Genomic DNA, 18,760 nt, shown 5'->3' on the forward strand with positions numbered 1-18,760 from the left:
CCTGAGGAACAAGTCCCTCTCACTCCTGGTGGTCATTCCTGAGAGTGTGTGCTCTTATAATACTGGTCTCCATATGCGACTCAGGAGCTGCAGAAGGGATACTGAGGTAGGGCATGGGGAAGGGCAATGAACCCCAAAAGAGGTGATAGCAAGGAGGCTGTTGAGGGACTCGCATGTGTCCGGTTCCTGCTGACCCTCTTTTCAAAATAGACTTCTGGGGGGGGGTCTGAATGGGAAGATGATAGATTCATGAATGGACATATCCAAGTCAGCAAAGGTGTCTTCCTCTATATTGAAGGGGAGCTCATGTAGTTGGTACCAGAGGAGATCATGGTTCCTTCAGTACCCATCAGTAGGTGGCAAATCAGGCTCCTTGAATAGTAGGAAGTCTCTTAGAAACAGGAATCTGCTCAGTACCAGGAAGGCAGGACATAGGAGAGCTGAGTCCATCATGGTTGAAGCCACTGGTACCAAAGATGGCACAGGGGCATGAATAGAATGCCTTGTGTATTTGCACCCTAGTCAAGTGGCAGGAAGCAGGGGAGCTGGTGCCAGTACTGATCTCTTTAAGGTGATGGAGCCCTTATGCATGGCTGGTTCAGTGCCATATATTACCATTAGTACCAGGTGAAGCTGCACGCCAAGAGACTTTTCAGAGTAGGGAGCACTAAAAGTCTTTTTTAGTCAGTGCAGGAAGCTCAGTACAGGAGGGTCTTGGAGCCTCAACTATACCAGGATTCAATGGCTCCTTGCTAACAGATTTCTGAGGCGATTTATCCCTTTTCTTCAAGGCCTCTCTATCAGGAGGCTTAGGTCTCATCTTTTTTGAGGGCTCTGAGCTACTCTCTGGAGATACCCCATGGTTCTTGCCCCCTAGAGTGGAGTGATGGAAATTGAAGGGGTGCGCTAGACTAGTCAAAGCTGCTGAACAGGCCCCAAGTTGGAGGAGGGTCTCATAGAACGCTCCATGAGGAGCAGCTTAAGTCTGTCCTCCTTCAGTTTCCTGGATTTGCTTCCAAATCCAATGCAGATCTTGCACCTTGAAGGGATATTTATCTCCCCCAGATATTGGAGACAGCTAGAATGAATGTTGTTGAGGGGCAAATACCTTCTATGGGTCAGGCAGCATTTAAGACCAAGGGTTTGGGGCATAATCAGCAAGAAAAGAGACACACCTCAAACAAAGGAAAAGGCTCTAAGTGAGGTGGGAGGCCTGACCTCGAAAAAATGAGGGGACCCTCTGAAAAAAAAAAGTGTGCAGGTAAGTTCAAAAGTAAAATAAATTTAATAAAAAATGTCATAAAAATCAAAGAATTAGACAAGGATAGCTGGCTAAGACAAGAGGTACACTAGTGTATGGACACTCCAGAGTTCCCTTTCAGGCAGTGGGCAGCTGAGAAAGAACTGGAGCAGCAGCAGGTCTGCTCTGCCCTCAGATCAGAGCAGGAGGGTGTACAGAGCACAGCTAGCACGGACCATGCAGATACCGCTACCAAAAATCTCTCATCCAAGGTGCACATGCACACCTAAAGTGAAGCACCCATAGGAATAATTATGAAAAGAAAAACTAAGGTTGAGAGTGGCCTGCAACATATACAAACTTACGTATTGCTACATGGCTGCAAAAAATAGACCAATGTGATTTTCAGATGCCTGCATACACTAAGGCATCAATCAGAGCAGGCAGATAAGAGTCCACTGCAACCACATCTAGATTATTGTGTTCTGTTCTGGACACCACATTAATAGAAACAAAACTGGAATAAGTATAAGAAAGCTACACAATTGATCTACACAACTGATGATAGAGCTAGAGGGATTAATTTATGAGGAAAAATTAAAAGAACCAAATACATACTATAAATTGGCTAAGCAATAACTAAGAGGAAGAAGGAGACAGAAAAACATAACTATCCACAAATAATGAAAGATGTAAACACTAAGACCCCAACTCAGCAAAAGCACTTTGAGACATTCTTAACTCTAAAGCACATGCTTAGGACCATTCCTATTTAACAAAGCATGTAAGTACACACTGACACGACTTCAATAGGACTTAAGTATGTGCTTAAGTGCTTTGCTGAATAGAGATGATTTTAAGCATGTGCCTAAAGTTAATTATGTGCCTAAGTAGTTTTGCTGAATTAATACCCTAGAACGGAACAGAATTATTCCATGTTATACACAGAAATATAAGCAGAAGTAATAGCATGAAATTAGAAGAGAGAAAGTTAAGTCTTACTATCAAGAAAAATTGATCAACAATGAAAAGTACGAGGCAAGTCAATAATGTCACCTGGGATTTTAAAACTAAATTTGACAAAATACTAGAAACTCTTTACTCCTGGGAACAAGATTGCATTGGCAAGAAATCAAACTGCATGATCTAAAAGGTCCTTTCCATTTCTAATGTCTATGATTCTATAATTATTTAACGCCAGTTCTCAGTGCAAGATAACATCAATGTCATCCACAATCCCCAAAACGCTCATGACTAAATTCTGATTTATTTACATGTATGAGAAAAAAAACCCTTGAACACTATTTTAAATATAAGGCACAACTCTTGCACCCAATTACATATTCCCCCAAATCAGTTCAATTTACACTGTAATCTTGCACAGATTCAGCTGCTGAAATGAATTCTAGGGTGGGGCTTTCAAGTCAAAAGTGTCATCAGTGTTTAGCATACAACTTTAGAGGTGCAAAGTAATACTCGTTTTGCATTTATTTTAGACTGATTCAAGGGGGCAAAATAAAAAGTGAAAAGGGAAAAGAATCTGGCCATTAATATTAGGAATATTTTCCTTATTAACCTTTCAAATAAATTAATTTGAATATTTAATAATTTAAATTAATGTTAAATTATTACATTACATTATTATTATATTATCTATTATTACTACCATATATATATATATATGGTAGTTATACACCTCTGATAAATGTCTTGATGATCTTATTCAAGGAATAAATCCTAGAAGCAGTATGTCTTTTTATGTAGCTCTTTTGGTTTTAGCAAAATAAAATGGATAAAAACAGGTAGAAGAGTTCATTTAGCAGACCTATACAAAATCAGTCCTTCATTATATTTGAGGAAAGGCACAACTGTGACTTGACTTTTCATGTGTTTTCCAAGACTAACAGGCACCTACCTGCTGCTGTACTGGTACTTGCTGTACTACCTGTGTGGGCACTGCTGCCTGGCCAGCCACAGATGTCTGTAAAGTCACTGTTGAACCTGTGTCCGACACAGTCTCTGATGTCTGCATCGTGGTCTCTGAATAAAATTAAAATGTAAAATCCAGTTTACCACATGAACTTTTTTGCTTGTTGTCACTTATTTTTATGTAAATCTAAAAGAGTAATATTTGCCCAAATTCCAATCTGGGGATTAGCTAAAAGATTTTCCCCCCTACCATCACATGGCTATGTGCACATTTCTTCCCCCCCACCCCTCAGCTGCTGTATCCTAAAATATAAGAAAATCTGTATGTAGTATTATTATTATTATAGATTATTGCTCTATTTACTTATGGCCTGCTGCACAGAAAGAAAACTGAGAACAGAGTACTTCAAGCTTTAGATGCTAACAATAAGTAATTTTTCCTAGTTTACCTACCAGCCTGCTTTATTACAGTGTATGTTAGTTCAGTAGCAAGGTGCTTTTGAACCTATTTATTGCTGTGAAGTAAAGAACTTTTAGAGAAATTAACCTGATTCTTCTCCACTTGTCATGGGATAAATTAGCTTCAATTCCATGAAAGTCATTGGAAGTTACGTCACGGTAAAACTCATTTGAGAGGACAATCAACCCCTATATCTTTGCATCATGGTTAAATCTGGACACTTGAAGCTATCTATACAGCGAACAATATAATTAGTCCTAGAAACTGCACTTGTAAGTATTTCATTTTTATTGAGCCAGCAGTAAACACGCCTTCTTATAAACTCTCCAATAACCACTGTATTGAACTGAATACTTCAAAACACAATTCATACTGACGGTCCTTAATTCTAGAGAACTATAAGCCATTTCTACAAAAAGGCATTTTTAAATTATAGTGTATCCCATATACTCAGTTTTCAGAAAGTACTGACACAGAATGAGCAAAGTATATTGAAAAAATTCAGTGAGTAAAATATGTAATACCAGAAATACTTTGTTCTTTACTTTTTTCTTTCTGAAGAGTCACCATGTGGAAGGCATTTTTCCCCCTAAGAATGCAGGCTCAAACATTCATATATTTAAATATTTAGGGGCATCTTCTGCTCTCACTTAAGCCCCAAATATCTCTATCATTTTATAATCTTAATGAACAGAGATGTATCTGACTTATTTGTAGTCTACGATTGAGGCAGGAAATCAATTATGAAAGAACAAATCTGGAGACTTAGAAATGAGTCTGTCCTTAGTCTCGAAAAGAAAAGGAGTACTTGTGGCACCTTAGAGACTAACAAATTTATTAGAGCATAAGCTTTCGTGAGTTACAGCTCACTTTCATCGGAATGCATCCGATGAAGTGAGGTGTAGCTCACGAAAGCTTATGCTCTAATAAATTTGTTAGTCTCTAAGGTGCCACAAGTACTCCTTTTCTTTTTGCGAATACAGACTAACACGGCTGCTACTCTGAAACCTGTCCTTAGTCTGTAGCTGATTCAGGTAATTTCTTAAAGCCAGCTATTTCTTGCTTCAGATAAAGTTACAGAATAAACAGTCTATAGGCAAATGCAAAATTATACATCTAGGAACAAGAAATGTCAAATGGAGGTCTCTATCCAGGAAAATATTGACTCTAATAAAGAATATATGGGTCAGAGCAGAGAAGCAACTCAACATGAGCTTCCAGTGCAGTACTGTAGAAAAAAGAGCTAATGTGATCCTTGGATGTGTAACCAGAGGAGTAGTAGGCAGCAGTAGGGAAGTAATTTTATTTCTGCAGATAGCATCAGTGAGACCAATACTGGAATACTGCATAGTTTTAGTGTCCACATTTTAAAAAGGATTTTGAAAAATTTGAGAGATTGCAGAAAAAAGCTACAGAAATGATTCAGGGGCTGAAGAAATTGCTTTACAGCGCAAGACTTAAGAGCTCAATCTGTTTAGCTGATCAGAAAGAAGACTGAGAGATGACTTCATTACAGCATATAGGTACCTTCACGGGGAGAAAATACCAGATACTAAAGGGCTCTTTAATCTAGTGGATAAAGTCATAACAAGAATCAATGGCTAGAAGCTGAAGCTAGAAAAATTCAAATTAAAAATAAGGCACTTTAAAAAAAAAAATTTAATAGCGAGTGGGATTAACCACTGGAACAAACTACCAAGGGAAGTGGTGGATTCTCCATGTCTTGAAATCTTCAAAATCCAGACAGGATGTCTCTCTGGAAGACATGCTTGAGTCAGAACACAAGTTACTGGGCTCAATATAGGATAACTGGGTGAAATTTAATGACCTGTGATACACCAAAGGTCAGACTAGAACATCTAACAGTCCCCTCTGGCCATAAATTCTAGAAATCTATAACTAAAGTACTCTGACCGAGAAAAGAAATACTAGTATCATCATCATCTATTAATAAAATACTTCCTTCACAAATCCAGACTATAGGATCTTCACATATGACTTCAAACACATGAACCACTTCAAGCAGTATCATTTAATGGCACACACTGACCTGCCATGGCCATATGTTCTAGAGAAGGTTGCAATGGGCCTGCATCCTCAGTTTTCCTCTGCCTGCACAAAATCATATGAACATGATGAAGTGGGGAACAAGAGAAGGCAGAAGCAGTACAATTGGAAAAGTCTAGAATCTTCTCAATTATCTTCCTCCAAAACTGGGATTACTCATGTAAGTATTGCTCAGTCTGAATAAGGGCTGAATCTGGACATTAGTTGGGTATTGCTACTGCTTACTAATTGCCTACATTGAGTGCTGAAGAAACAACTTTATGAAGAAGAAAGGAAGGTTACATAAGTGACTCATTAGATTAAGTCAGCACCACTCAACATGGCTGAGGGCCCAGTATAGAGACAGACTGCCCTCCCAAAGCAAGGATCTAGAACTTCTCTCAAGACTTAATGTGGGCTCAGGTGGCTCCGCCCCATTGCACCCATGAGGGATGTTAGGATTGGAGGGAGGAGTTTAAGAGGGAGATACTCATGTCAATTGATGGCAGACCAGGGAGCAGAGCTGACCTTCAGTCCTCAGCTCCTGGAAAGAGGGCAAACTGCAAGCAAGAACTTCCCATTTGACTGCTGCCCAACAGCCCCTGCCTGAAGGAAAGGAGGGCCAGAGGCTGACTCTCCTAGAGAGAGAACTATTCACCTCTACTACATGTGAACTCAGTTTAGGGCCACAGACAGATGAGTGCCCTCTGAAAGAAGAGAGCCTTAACCCAATTAAGGATAATTCATTTGTGGTAATTCCTCTTATTTCTCTTCATTAACTGCCCTTTAACATGACCTGGCCAGAGGGCCACGTCACAGGAAGAGGGAGACCACCACAGCCCCAGAGCAACCATCAGCAGGAGGTACCGGATAGGGAGAGAACTACTAAGCAACACCTGACCACAAAGAGGCACTAGTGGAGTGATGAGTCAACCCCTTCATACCTATTGAGATCATCTGGATAACCTTTTATCTCATTTCCTTTATTATACAAGGCGAAAGAGAAACAGCATACAGGAAACCTTTATCCCAACATGACAGAAATACATTTGATACAGATCCCAATCCCTTCTTACTTTTCTACAAAACGTCCATCACTTCAAATTTTCTGGGAAGAATGACAGTCTTCAAGTGACAGAAATCTTATCATGTGACATTCAACTCTTAAAATAGTGGGATTTTTACAGATTTACAATTTTGTATCGCTCACTGAGCGGACAAAGTTCTCAACTGCAAAATCTGGTAAAAACACTAATATTAAACACAAGAAGTTTTAAGAAATATTATTTCAAAAATGACAAAAAGCATAAAAGACAATGGGAAGACTATTTCTGTAACCCAGTGTTGCTGGCAGAGAGGAAATGAGGACAGAGGGATGTAGAACATTCATATCTGCAAGCTAATGTGTGTACACCACCCAACAATAACCATATTTCTTTGTTCTCTAGCCTGGAATCACCACTTTCCTGACTGGTAGAGAGGAATGAGATTACACTTTATATCATTTTCTTCTCCCAAACCAGTTTGGGGCACTTACCTTTCCACCCCACCTCATAATGACCACATAATGTATTATTTTCCACATGTCTAAAACAAGCAAATTATCCCATTAAATAATTTACATAAAATAGCACACATACAGCTGCTTGGAAGCTGAAACTGAAACCTTGGAATCTGAAATGTAGAGTGGAATTTAGGTAGGTAGATGTAATGGGAATTTGGAGAGACCATACAAATTAACCCCACTATTGATACAAAAAGTTATGCGCAATCATTAATATCCATACGTAGTCATGTCCTTCATTTTACAGTTCGTCTGAAAGCCAATAATTCTACGCAAAATGGTCCTTAAAATTATGTTGGGCATTTGTTCCTTAATTACTCTGCAAAGGGTGCCACCTACTGCTCTACTACCTACAGCACCTAGATTTTTCTGAACCAGAACAGTGAGATCAGATAAAATAACTATTTGAAGTGAGGCTTTAAGCCAATATAATAAATAATAATAAACAAATAAAAGCTACAGCATCAGAAGGATAAAGGATGGGTTGAAGAGGATTACAAGGGAGAATAGGAATGGAAAGAACTTGCAGCCAGAGGGAACAGGGGAGAGACTGGAGAATAGCACCATCACCAGGAAAAGGCAGGTCTATGTGATCGGGGATTCTTTATTGAAAAGAATAGACAGGCCTATAACCAGAGCTGATCCAGAGAATAGAAGGGTGTGCTGTCTTCCAGGTGCTAAGATACGGGATGTAGACCTGAGGTTGAAAAGGATCCTAAGGGGAGCAGGAAAGAATACCCTAATTATCCTTCATGTGGGAACAAATGACACTGCTAGATTCTCACTGGAAAGTATTAAGGGAGACTATGCTAGGCTGCGGAAGACGCTTAAGGAAATCGAGGCTCAGGTGATCTTTAGTGGGATTCTGCCTGTTCCTAGAGAAGGAAAACAAAGGTGTAATAAGATTATGACTATCAACAGATGGTTTAAGCAGTGGTACTATAAGGAGGGCTTTGGGATGTATGGCCACAGGGAGGCATTCGTGGACAGAGGAGAGTTCTCTCGGGATGGACTTCATCTGAGTAGGGAAGGAAATAGACTTCTAGGATGGAGGATGGCACAACTAATTAAGAGAGCTTTAAACTAGGAATCTGGGGGAGATGGTTGGGAGATGTCCAGGTAATCTCCACGCCAGATTTTAGCATTGTGAGGGAAGATGACGAAGTAAGAAAAGATACAGCCGTGGGTAGGAGAACGTATATAAGGAGGAAGGGCAGTGTGGATACCAGTCTAATAGGTTATACTGGCTGTAGAATGACAGTGCCTAATTGGCTACAGAATGTGAGCGATGCCAAACAGCAAAAATTAAGATGTTTGTACACCAATGCGAGGAGCCTAGGTAACAAAATGGAGGAACTAGAGCTACTGGTGCAGGAAGTGAAACCAGATATTATAGGGATAATGGAAACATGGTGGAACAGTAGTCATGACTGGACTACAGGTATTGAAGGGTATGTGCTGTTTAGGAAAGACAGAAATAAAGATAAAGGTGGTGGAGTAGCATTGTATATCAATGATGAGGTAGAATGTAAAGAAATAAGAAGTGATGGAATGGATAAGACAGAGTCCATCTGGGTAAAAATTACATTGGGGAAGAAAACTACTAAAGCCTCCCCTGGAATAGTGCTTGGGGTGTGCTATAGACTGCCAGGATCTAATTTGGATATGGATAGAGCCCTCTTTAATGTTTTTAATTAAGTAAATACTAATGGAAACTGCGTGATCACGGGAGACTAACTTCCCAGATATACACTGGAGGATGAGTGCTAGTAATAACAATAGGGCTCAGATTTTCCTAGATGTTATAGCTGATGGATTCCTTCATCAAGTCGTTGCTGAAGCAACTAGAGGGGATGCAATTTTAGATTTGGTTTTGGTGAGTAGTGAGGACCTCATAGAAGAAATGGTTGTAGGGGACAATCTTGGTTCAAGTGATCATGAGCTAATTCAGTTCAAACTGAACGGAAGGATTAACAAAAATAAATCTGCAACTAGGGTTTCTGATTTCAAAAGGGCTGACTTTCAAAAATTAAGGAAATTAGTTAGGGAAGTGGATTGGACTGAAGAATTTATGGATCTAAAGGCAGAGGAGGCCTAGGATTACTTTAAATCAAAGCTGCAGAAGCTATCGGAAGCCTGCATCCCAAGAAAGGGGAAAAAATTCATAGGTAGGAGTTGTAGACCAAGCTGGTTGAGCAAGCATCTCAGAGAGGTGATTAAGAAAAAGCTGAAAGCATACAGGGAGTGGAAGATGGGAGGGTTCAGCAAGGAAAGCTACCTTATTGAGGTCAGAACATGTAGGGATAAAGTGAGAAAGGCTAAAAGTCAAGTAGAGTTGGACCTTGCAAAGGGAATTAAAAGCAATAGTAAGAGGTTCTATAGCCATCTAAATAAGAAGAAAACAAAGAAAGAAGAAGTGGGACCACTAAACACTGAGGATGGAGTGGAGGTTAAGGATAATCTAAGCATGGCCCAATGTCTAAACAAATACTTTGCATCAGTCTTTAATAAGGCTAAAGAGGATCTTAAGGATAATGGTAGCATGACAAATGGGAATGAGGATATGGAGGTAGAAGTGAAACTCTAATAGCTTAATGGGACTAAATCGGGGGGCCCAGATAATCTTTATCTAAGAATATTAAAGGAATTGGCACATGAAATTGCAAGCCCTTTAGCAAGAATTTTTAATGAATCTGTAAACTCAGGGGTTGTACTGTATGATTAGAGAACTGCTGACATAGTTCCTATTTTTAAGAAAGGGAAAAAAAAGTGATCTGGGTAACTACAGGCCTGTTAGTTTGACATCTGTAGCATGCAACATCTTGGAAAAATTTTTGAAGGAGAAAGTACTTAAGGACATTGAGGTCAATGGTAAATGGGAAAAAATACAACATGGTTTTACAAAAGGTGGATCGTGTCAAACCAACCTGATCTCCTTCTTTGAGAAAGTAACAGATTTTTTAGACAAGGGAAACGTAGTGGATCTAATTTACCCAGATTTCAGTAAGGCGTTTGATACTGTACCACATGGGGAATTATTAGTTACATTGGAAAAGATCAATATGAAAACTGAAAGGCGGATAAGAAATTGGTTAACAGGGAGACTACAGCGGGTCCTACTGAAAGGTGAACTGTCAGGTTGGAGAGAGGTTACCAGTGGAGCTCCTCAGGGATCAGTTTTGGGACCAATCTTTTTATTACTGACCTCGGCACAAAAAGTGGGAGTGTGCTAATAAAGTTTGCAGATGATACAAAGCTGGGAGGTATTGCCAATTTAGAGAAGGACCGGGAAATCATACAGGAAGATTTGGATGACCTTGTAAACTGGAGTAATAATAATAGGATGAAATTTAATAGTGAGAAGTGTAAGGTTATGCATTTAGGGATTAATAACAAGAATTTTAGTTATAAACCAGGAACGCATCAATTAGAAGTAACGGAGGAGGAGAAGGACCTTGGAGTATTGGTTGATCATAGGATGACTATGAGCCGCCAATGTGATATGGCTGTGAAAAAAGCTAATGCGGTTTTGGGATGCATCAGGAGAGGCATTTCCAGTAGGGATAAGGAGGTTTTAGTACCGTTATACAAGGCACTGGTGAGACCTCACCTAGAATACTGTGTGCAGTTCTGGTCTCCCATGTTTAAAAAAGATGAATTCAAACTGGAGCAGGTACAGAGAAGGGCTACTAGGATGATCCGAGAAATGGAAAACTTGTCTTATGAAAGGAGACTTAAGGAGCTTGGCTTGTTTAGCCTAACTAAAAGAAGGTTGAGGGGAGATATGATTGCTCTCTATAAATATATCAGAGGGATAAATATAGGAGAGGGAGAGGAATTATTTAAGCTCAGCACCAATGTGGACACAAGAACAAATGGGTATAAACTGGTCATTGGGAAGTTTAGACTTGAAATTAGACAAAGGTTTCTAATCATCAGAGGAGTGAAGCAGTGGGGGCAAAAGACCTATCTGGCTTTAAGATTAAACTCGATACGTTTATGGAGGAGATGGTATGATGGGATCACATGATTTTGGTAATTAATTGATCTTTAAATATTCAGGGTAAATAGGCCCAATGGCCTGAGATGGGTTGTTAGATGGGGTGGGATCTGAGTTACTACAGAAAATTCTTTCCTGGGTATCTGGCTGGTGAATCTTGCCCATATGCTAAGGGTTTAGCTGATCGCCATATTTGGGGTCGGGAAGGAATTTTCCTCCAAGGCAGATTGGAAGAGGCCCTGGAGGTTTTTCGCCTTCCTCTGTAGCATGGGGCACAGGTCACTTGCTGGAGGACTCTTTGCTCCTTGAAGTCTTTAAACCACGATTTGAGGATTTCAATAGCTCAGACATAGGTGAGAGGTTTTTTGCAGGAGTGGGTGGGTGAGATGCTGTAGCCTGCATTGTGCAGGAGGTCAGACTAGATGATCATAATGGTACCTTCTGACCTTAGTATCCATGAATCAACAATCAGAGCATCATCATGAGAAAGGCACTGGCAGATGATAATGTTTTAACTTTAATCTTTGCATCATGTAGTCATGCTGTGAGCAGGGTTAGATGAAGAAGTTATTCATCTTGTGCAGTAACAATGGTTCTTCAAGATGTGTGTCTCTGTGGATGCTCCACTTTAGGTTAGCTATATTTCTTTATTTTAAAAAAAAGTTCTTGTAAGACAGAGATATTTTTCTTTAATTGCCAGATTTTCCCCTTTCACCATGGGGGAAACCTTTATCAGACACAATGCCTGGCTCGCCTGGATTTAAAAAATGTGACTTGTGCCGTGAGGTGATGCTTGTCTCAGACGGTTATTCAATGTGTGTCCGTTGTTGGGGGAGACCCATATCTTCCCAAAATGCTCACATTGCACTAACCTGAAAGTCAGGGCAAGGCATGACAAAGATCACGGTGGACCCAGCCAGGGTTGCCCATACCATTGCTGTACCTCATAAGGATGGTGAGATTTGGTCTCAGCAGCTTCCCATGTTGGTCTTCGTCCCATCAGAGAAGAGTGCAGGGAGGAGAAACGGTTCCCATGTACTTCCTCCTCTTCATCACTGGAGAAGGGATGTGGAGCCAGAGCAGTGGGCAATTGTTCAGTTAGTTGGCTCAGAGATCCCTTGGTACCGAGCAAGGGTGATTGTAGCACTGAGGAGATCGCTATATCCTTGTGTTGTAGAAACTGCTGTAGAGCAGTATGTTTCTGTGGTGGCGGTGCTGCTGATATGGATATAGTCAGTGCTTTTCTCGAGATGGTTGGTGCCGTGGTTGGCCTGTCCGATGCTGCCGACAACTGAATCCATGCCAGTGGGGGCGGCATTGCCTGTTGAGTCAATCTTGGTGCTGATTCCCGCACCGGGGTGGTCGGTGCCATGGAGGAGGAACATCTCAACTACGTTCCAGAATGGCGGGGCTTGGCAGAGATCTGCTGAAGGACGGTGCTGGAGGTGCCTGAAGCTGCCTGAAGCCTCAAAGGTGCTCACTCTACTTGAACTCAGCACTGAAGAAGGCGACCTTGCCGGGGAGCTCTTTTTTCTTTGAGTGTCCCTACTGGGAGAGATCGCAGCTTGCTTCCTGGACGATTTGGAAGGCTGAGCACTCCCATTAGCAAAGGTTTGTTTGGGGAACCATCTGCTGATGTAGATTTTGTTCCTGGAGGAGTAGGCTGAAGGGACTTCTCCATCTAAATGATTTGAGGAAGAGATCTCTGTCATGCCTTGCCCTGGCTTTCAGGTTACTGCAATATGAAAATTTTGGGGGGATATGGGTCTCCCTCAACCAACCGACACACAATGAATGACCATCTGAGACGGGCATTGCCTCATGGCATGACTCATTTTTTAAATCTGGGCGAGCTGACCATCGTGTCTGATAAAGGTTTCCCCAACGGGGAAAAGAGGAAAATCTGGTCATGAAAAAAAAATCTCTATTTTACTAAAACAAATTTTTTTTTTATAAAGAAATCTAGCTAGCCTGACGTGGAGCACCCACAGAGACCCCATTCAAAGAAGAAACAGGGGTTAAGTTAACTCACTGCAGTAGCCTGGAGCCCTATTTACACAAGTGCTCTCACCATTGCTCCCACTAGTGGCTACCAATGGTAGCAACAGTAAGAAAAATGCCTAATGCAGACGCCCTCATGGGGAAGGGCCTTATTCTGCAAATTTAAGAATCTAGTAAATGAAAAGAACAAAAACAAAAATAATCCCTCTAGATTTAAGGATGTAACTTGCTGTCTCTCTCTCTCCAGTGGAACTACAATACATTCTAACTAGTATTTTGCCAGAGGCACTTGAATTGATTAGTTCTGTAGGTTGATTTAATAATAGATCAATTAGAATGCTAAAGCATGTTTGGGGAATATAAATGCGGTTGCCAATTTTCGCTAAACAGATAATGTAAAGGTAACACCTTAACTCCTATCTATTCAGAAGTATTTTGGTTTGTCTCCTCTATTTCTACAAAAAGAAAAGGAGTACTTGTGGCACCTTAGAGACTAACAAATTTATTTGAGCATAAGCTTTCGTGAGCTACAGCTCACTTCATCGGATGCATTTGGTGGAAAATACAGTGGGGAGATTTATATACACACACACAGAAAACATGAAACAATGGGTTTTATCATACACACTGTAAGGAGAGTGATCACTTAAGATGAACTATTACCAGCGGGGGGGAGGGGAGGAAAACCTTTTATGGTGATAATCAAGGTGGGCCATTTCCAGCAGCTAACAAGAACGTCTGAGGACCAGTGGGAGGTGGGAGAAATAACATGGGGAAATAGTTTTACTTTGTGTAATAATCCATCCACTCCCAGTCTCTATTCAAGCCTAAGTTAATTGTATCCAGTTTGCAAATTAATTCCAATTCAGCAGTCTCTCGTTGGAGTCTGTTTTTGAAGTTTTTTTCTTGAAGGATAGCCACTCTCAGGTCTGTAATCGAGTGACTGGAGTGACTGGTTCGAGTGACTGGTTTTTGAATATTATAATTCTTGACGCCTGATTTGTGTACATTTATTCTTTTACGTAGAGACTATCCAGTTTGACCAATGTACATAGCAGAGGGGCATTGCTGGCACATGATGGCATAGATCACATTGGTAGATGTGCAGGTGAATGAGCCTCTGATAGTGTGGCTGATGTGATTAGGCCCTATGATGGTGTCCCCTGAATAGATATGTGGACAGACTTGGGAACGGGCTTTGTTGCAAGGATAGGTTCCTGGGTTAGTGGTTGTGTTGTGTGGTTGCTGGTGAGTATTTGCTTCAGGTTGGGGAGCTGTCTGTAAGCAAGGACTGGCCTGTCTCCCAAGATCTGTGAGAGTGATGGGTCGTCCTTCAGGATAGGTTGTAGATCCTTGATGAGGCGTTGGAGAGGTTTTAGTTGGGGGCTGAAGGTGATGGCTAGTGGCATTCTGTTATTTTCTTTGTTGGGCCTGTCCTGTAGTAGGTGACTTCTGGGTACTCTTCTAGCTCTGTCAATCTGTTTCTTCACTTCAGCAGGTGGGTACTGTAGTTGTAAGAATGCAAAGAGATCTTGTAGGTGTTTGTCTCTGTCTGAGGGGTTGGAACAAATGCAGTTATATTGTAGAGCTTGGCTGTAGACAATGGATCATGTGGTGTGATCTGGATGAAAGCTGGAGGCATGTAGGTAGGAATAGCAGTCAGTAGGTTTCCGGTATAGGGTGGTGTTTATGTGACCATCGTGTATTAGCACCGTAGTGTCCAGAAAGTGGATCTCTTGTGTGGACTGGTCCAGGCTGAGGTTGATGGTGGGATGGAAATTGTTGAAATCCTGGTGGAATTCCTCAAGGGCTTCTTTTCCATGGGTCCAGATGATGAAGATGTCATCAATGTAGCGCAAGTAGAGTAGGGATATTAGGAGACGAGAGCTGAGGAAGCGTTGTTCTAAGTCAGCCATAAAAATGTTGGCATACTGTGGGGCCATGCGGGTACCATCACAGTGTCGCTGATTTGAAGGTATACATTGTCCCCAAATGTGAAATAGTTATGGGTGAGGACAAAGTCACAAAGTTCAGCCACGATTAGCCGTGACATTGTCGGGGATACTGTTCGGCTTGTAGTCCATCTTTGTGTGGAATGTTGGTATAGAGAGCTTCTACATCCATAGTGGCTAGGATGGTGTTTTTTAGGAAGACCACCGATGGATTGTAGTTTCCTCAGGAAGTCAGTGGTGTCTCGAAGATAGCTGGGAGTGCTGGTAGCGTAGGGCCTGAGGAGGGAGTCTACAGAGCCAGACAATCCTGCTGTCAGGGTGCCAATGCCTGAGATGATGGGGCGTCCAGGATTTCCAGGTTTATGGATCTTGGGTAGCAGACAGAATACCCCAGGTCGGGGTTCCAGGGGTGTGTCTGTGCGGATTTGTTCTTGTTCTTTTTCAGGGAGTTTCTTGAGCAAATGCTGTAGTTACTTTTGGTAACCCTCAGTGGGATCAGAGGGTAATGGCTTGTAGAAAGTGGTGTTGGAGAGCTGCCTAGTAGCCTCTTGTTCATATTCTGACCTATTCATGATGACAACAGCACCTCCTTGGTCAGCCTTTTTGATTATGATGTCAGAGTTGTTTCTGAGGCTGTGGATGGCATTGTGTTCTGCACGGCTGAGGTTATGGGGCAAGCGATGCTGCTTTTGCACCATTTCAGCTCGTGCACGTTGGCGGAAGCACTCTATGTAGAAGTCCAATCTGTTGTTTCGACCTTCAGGAGGAGTCCACCCAGAATCCTTCTTTTTGTAGTGTTGGTAAGAAGGTCTCTGTGGGTTAACATGTTGGTCAGAGGTGTGTTGGAAATATTCCTTGAGTCGGAGACGTAGAAAATAGGATTCTAGGTCACCACAGAACTGTATCATGTTTGTGGGGGTGGAGGGGCAAAAGGAGAGGCCCCGAGATAGGACAGATTCTTCTGCTGGGCTAAGAGTATAGTTGGATAGATTAACAATATTGCTGGGTGGGTTAAGGGAACCACTGTTGTGGCCCATTGTGGCATGTAGTAGTTTAGATAGTTTAGTGTCCTTTTTCTTTTGTAGAGAAGCAAAGTGTGTATTGTAGATGGCTTGTCTAGTTTTTGTAAAGTCCAGCCACAAGGAAGTTTGTGCATGAGGACAATTCTTTAATATGATTTGCTCACACATCACAGGATTTTCCTTCAACGTGAAATATGGTCTGCTTTACATCCAACATGTATAGTGTCCCTGTTCACTGGCAGTTGTTGCTAATGCCATGTCCTGGAGCAGTTTAGTCAGTAAAATTATTTTACAGGGCTTCTTCAAGTGATATTTGTTTATCAGTTACACTAATTCATTCTGATAAACTAAAGAAACCCCTGCAGTTTTTCAGGGATGCTGCACATATGTAAATGAGCTGTATATTTTTGAAGGAGAGAGATGCCCAATTTCAGTCTACAGGTTTCAGAGTAGCAGCCATGTTAGTCTGTATTTGCAAAAAGAAAAGGAGTACTTGTGGCACCTTAGAGACTAACAAATTTATTTGAGCATAAGCTTTCGTGAGCTACAGCTCACTTCATCGGATGCATTTCAGTCTAGTCATCTTTGCCTAATGGGATTGTCAGGTGTATCACAAGCAACAGATGCTTGTTTGACAAAGGACCTTTTTATTCTGGCTAATTAAGCAGTAGGACACACCCGCCTGTTAACAGTTCTGCTTTCTACCAGCAGTATTGGCTGAATCATGAGAATCTACAGCTAAATAGGCCACATTTTGAACGAAGGCTAATTAACCCCTAAGAGAAGGAAAAGAATATTGCACAAATCCAGCTGCTGCACGTGACAAGATTAGCATATCTTCAGCCTACTATGCAAAACCCAGGCAAAGAATAAGCTAAGTTAAGTTAAGAATACATGTTTTACTTCAAATTTTGTGTACTCTAATGTTGTTTGTTAAGCTTCCTAAAGATTATTTAATACACTCAATTTCACAGTAGGGATCCTTCTGTTTTCAACACTTTACATACCAGACTGAATGGTTTAAGAGCCTGACCTTATCAACTATATATCAAATAGTATTGTATAAATGTGTCAGCTTAATAGTAACTATTTATTTTTTTACTGGGCTCCTTCATCCTGAACTAATTTACTTTTCTAAATACTAGTTTGTAAAGTTTTGTTCCACTAAATACACGTTATTGTCTATACCAAACAACATACCAGGTTTTAATTCAACACTGAAACTAAAAGCCTGTACATTTTACTTTCAAGTGCAGCAGGAAATTTCTTTTTTCTCCTTTAGAAGGGTAAAAAAAAAAAAAAAATCTTAGAAGCCTAAGTAAATTAAATCTTCTAATCACACGCACTGATGACTGGCTTTTAATGGTCAGAATGAAAACGTAATCTTTGACCTTATCTACTCATAGTAGTGAATGACCAACACACTCATTAAGAATTTCAGGCAACATAATGACTTATACAACAAAGTAAAATTCTTAGAACATCTAAGTATCAACAAATAAATTAATATACAGTGCATAGTTCTTCAACCATACTACAAATGTGAACAGATCTTAATAAATACTATGGATTCTTTTTATCTTTTGTATAAATTTAAATAAATAAATCAAATAAATAACGATTTCAAATAAGAGTTCTTACGATCATCATTAACATTTGGTGGACTGCATACACCTATTTCTATAATCTAGGAATTATTGTGGGGAAGTTCCATGGCTTGTGTTATGCAGGAAGTCGAGTAGAAGATCACAACAATCCCTTCTGCCCGTGGAATCTGTTAATCTATTTCTAAGGTAGAAGACAATTTTGATGCACTATTCTGAGTGGGTAAAGAAGAAAGTTTTAAACATTTTTTTTTAAATTTTAAGGAAACTAATTTGGAGAAAATTAGTCCTGGATTGTCTGTCCCCTCTGACTCACTTAGGGATAACAAAATAGACAGGAGTCGGCAGCTGGATATTTCTGAAATATGGATTGATCTGACATTTTATTCAGCAAAATAGCTTGTTCACCATCTCGAGAGTTCTAGGAAGAAGAGAAGGAATAGCTGTGAAATTAGGGAAAGTCTGTAAACTTGATTCTGTAGCTCCGTATATCACCACTAATGCGCACCTGACTACAGTACCTGGACCCAAGAGGAAGAAGCACAGACAGCTACAAATTAGCATGGACCCTTTCTGGTAATTCCCAATGGAAGAGTCACAAAAGGCATACTGACTGGAAATTTCGTTTACTGGTTTACTTCTAATTTCCCACACGTGTACTCATTAGTCATCATAATAGGGTTCCCCATCTCCAGTTAAGCACAGATCTTTTGGCCGAAAGGATGTGGCATAGACCTCTTGCTATGACCTACCAAAAGGTGCTTTCAAAGCTGTAGTAACATACTAATAAAACCTGTTACAGCATCAAAATTATATTTAATCCTGCTAGGTATTACAAATATGTCGTCTTAGGAAAACTAATTCTAAAAAACAATTCTTTAACATTCGCTCATAAGGTCTCCCAAAGCAGGATCAGATTCACAAGTAGGAAAGTTAGAAGAA

The 18,760-nt window shown here is 40.6% G+C and overlaps 1 protein-coding gene across 4 annotated transcripts in view; it reads right to left on the bottom strand.

The window, feature by feature from the left end:
• RFX3 (regulatory factor X3) overlaps positions 1–18,760 on the bottom strand; it is a 233,201-nt gene that overhangs the window by 102,103 nt on the left and 112,338 nt on the right. For 2 of the 4 annotated variants that reach the window (XM_043514522.1, XM_043514521.1), the window contains exons 2-3: positions 5,680–5,741; positions 3,156–3,280 (exon numbers count right to left, since the gene is read on the bottom strand). In XM_043514522.1, the coding sequence (XP_043370457.1) occupies positions 3,156–3,280; positions 5,680–5,692 (138 nt within the window). In that variant the 5' untranslated portion in view covers positions 5,693–5,741. Of the gene's footprint in view, positions 1–3,155; positions 3,284–5,679; positions 5,742–18,760 lie in introns of those variants that run through there. The other 2 variants (XM_038401621.2, XM_043514523.1) reach the window with 2 other exon arrangements.

Source organism: Dermochelys coriacea, chromosome 5 (assembly GCF_009764565.3).
Source record: "Dermochelys coriacea isolate rDerCor1 chromosome 5, rDerCor1.pri.v4, whole genome shotgun sequence".
In the NCBI taxonomy this organism is placed as follows: Eukaryota; Metazoa; Chordata; order Testudines; family Dermochelyidae; genus Dermochelys; species Dermochelys coriacea.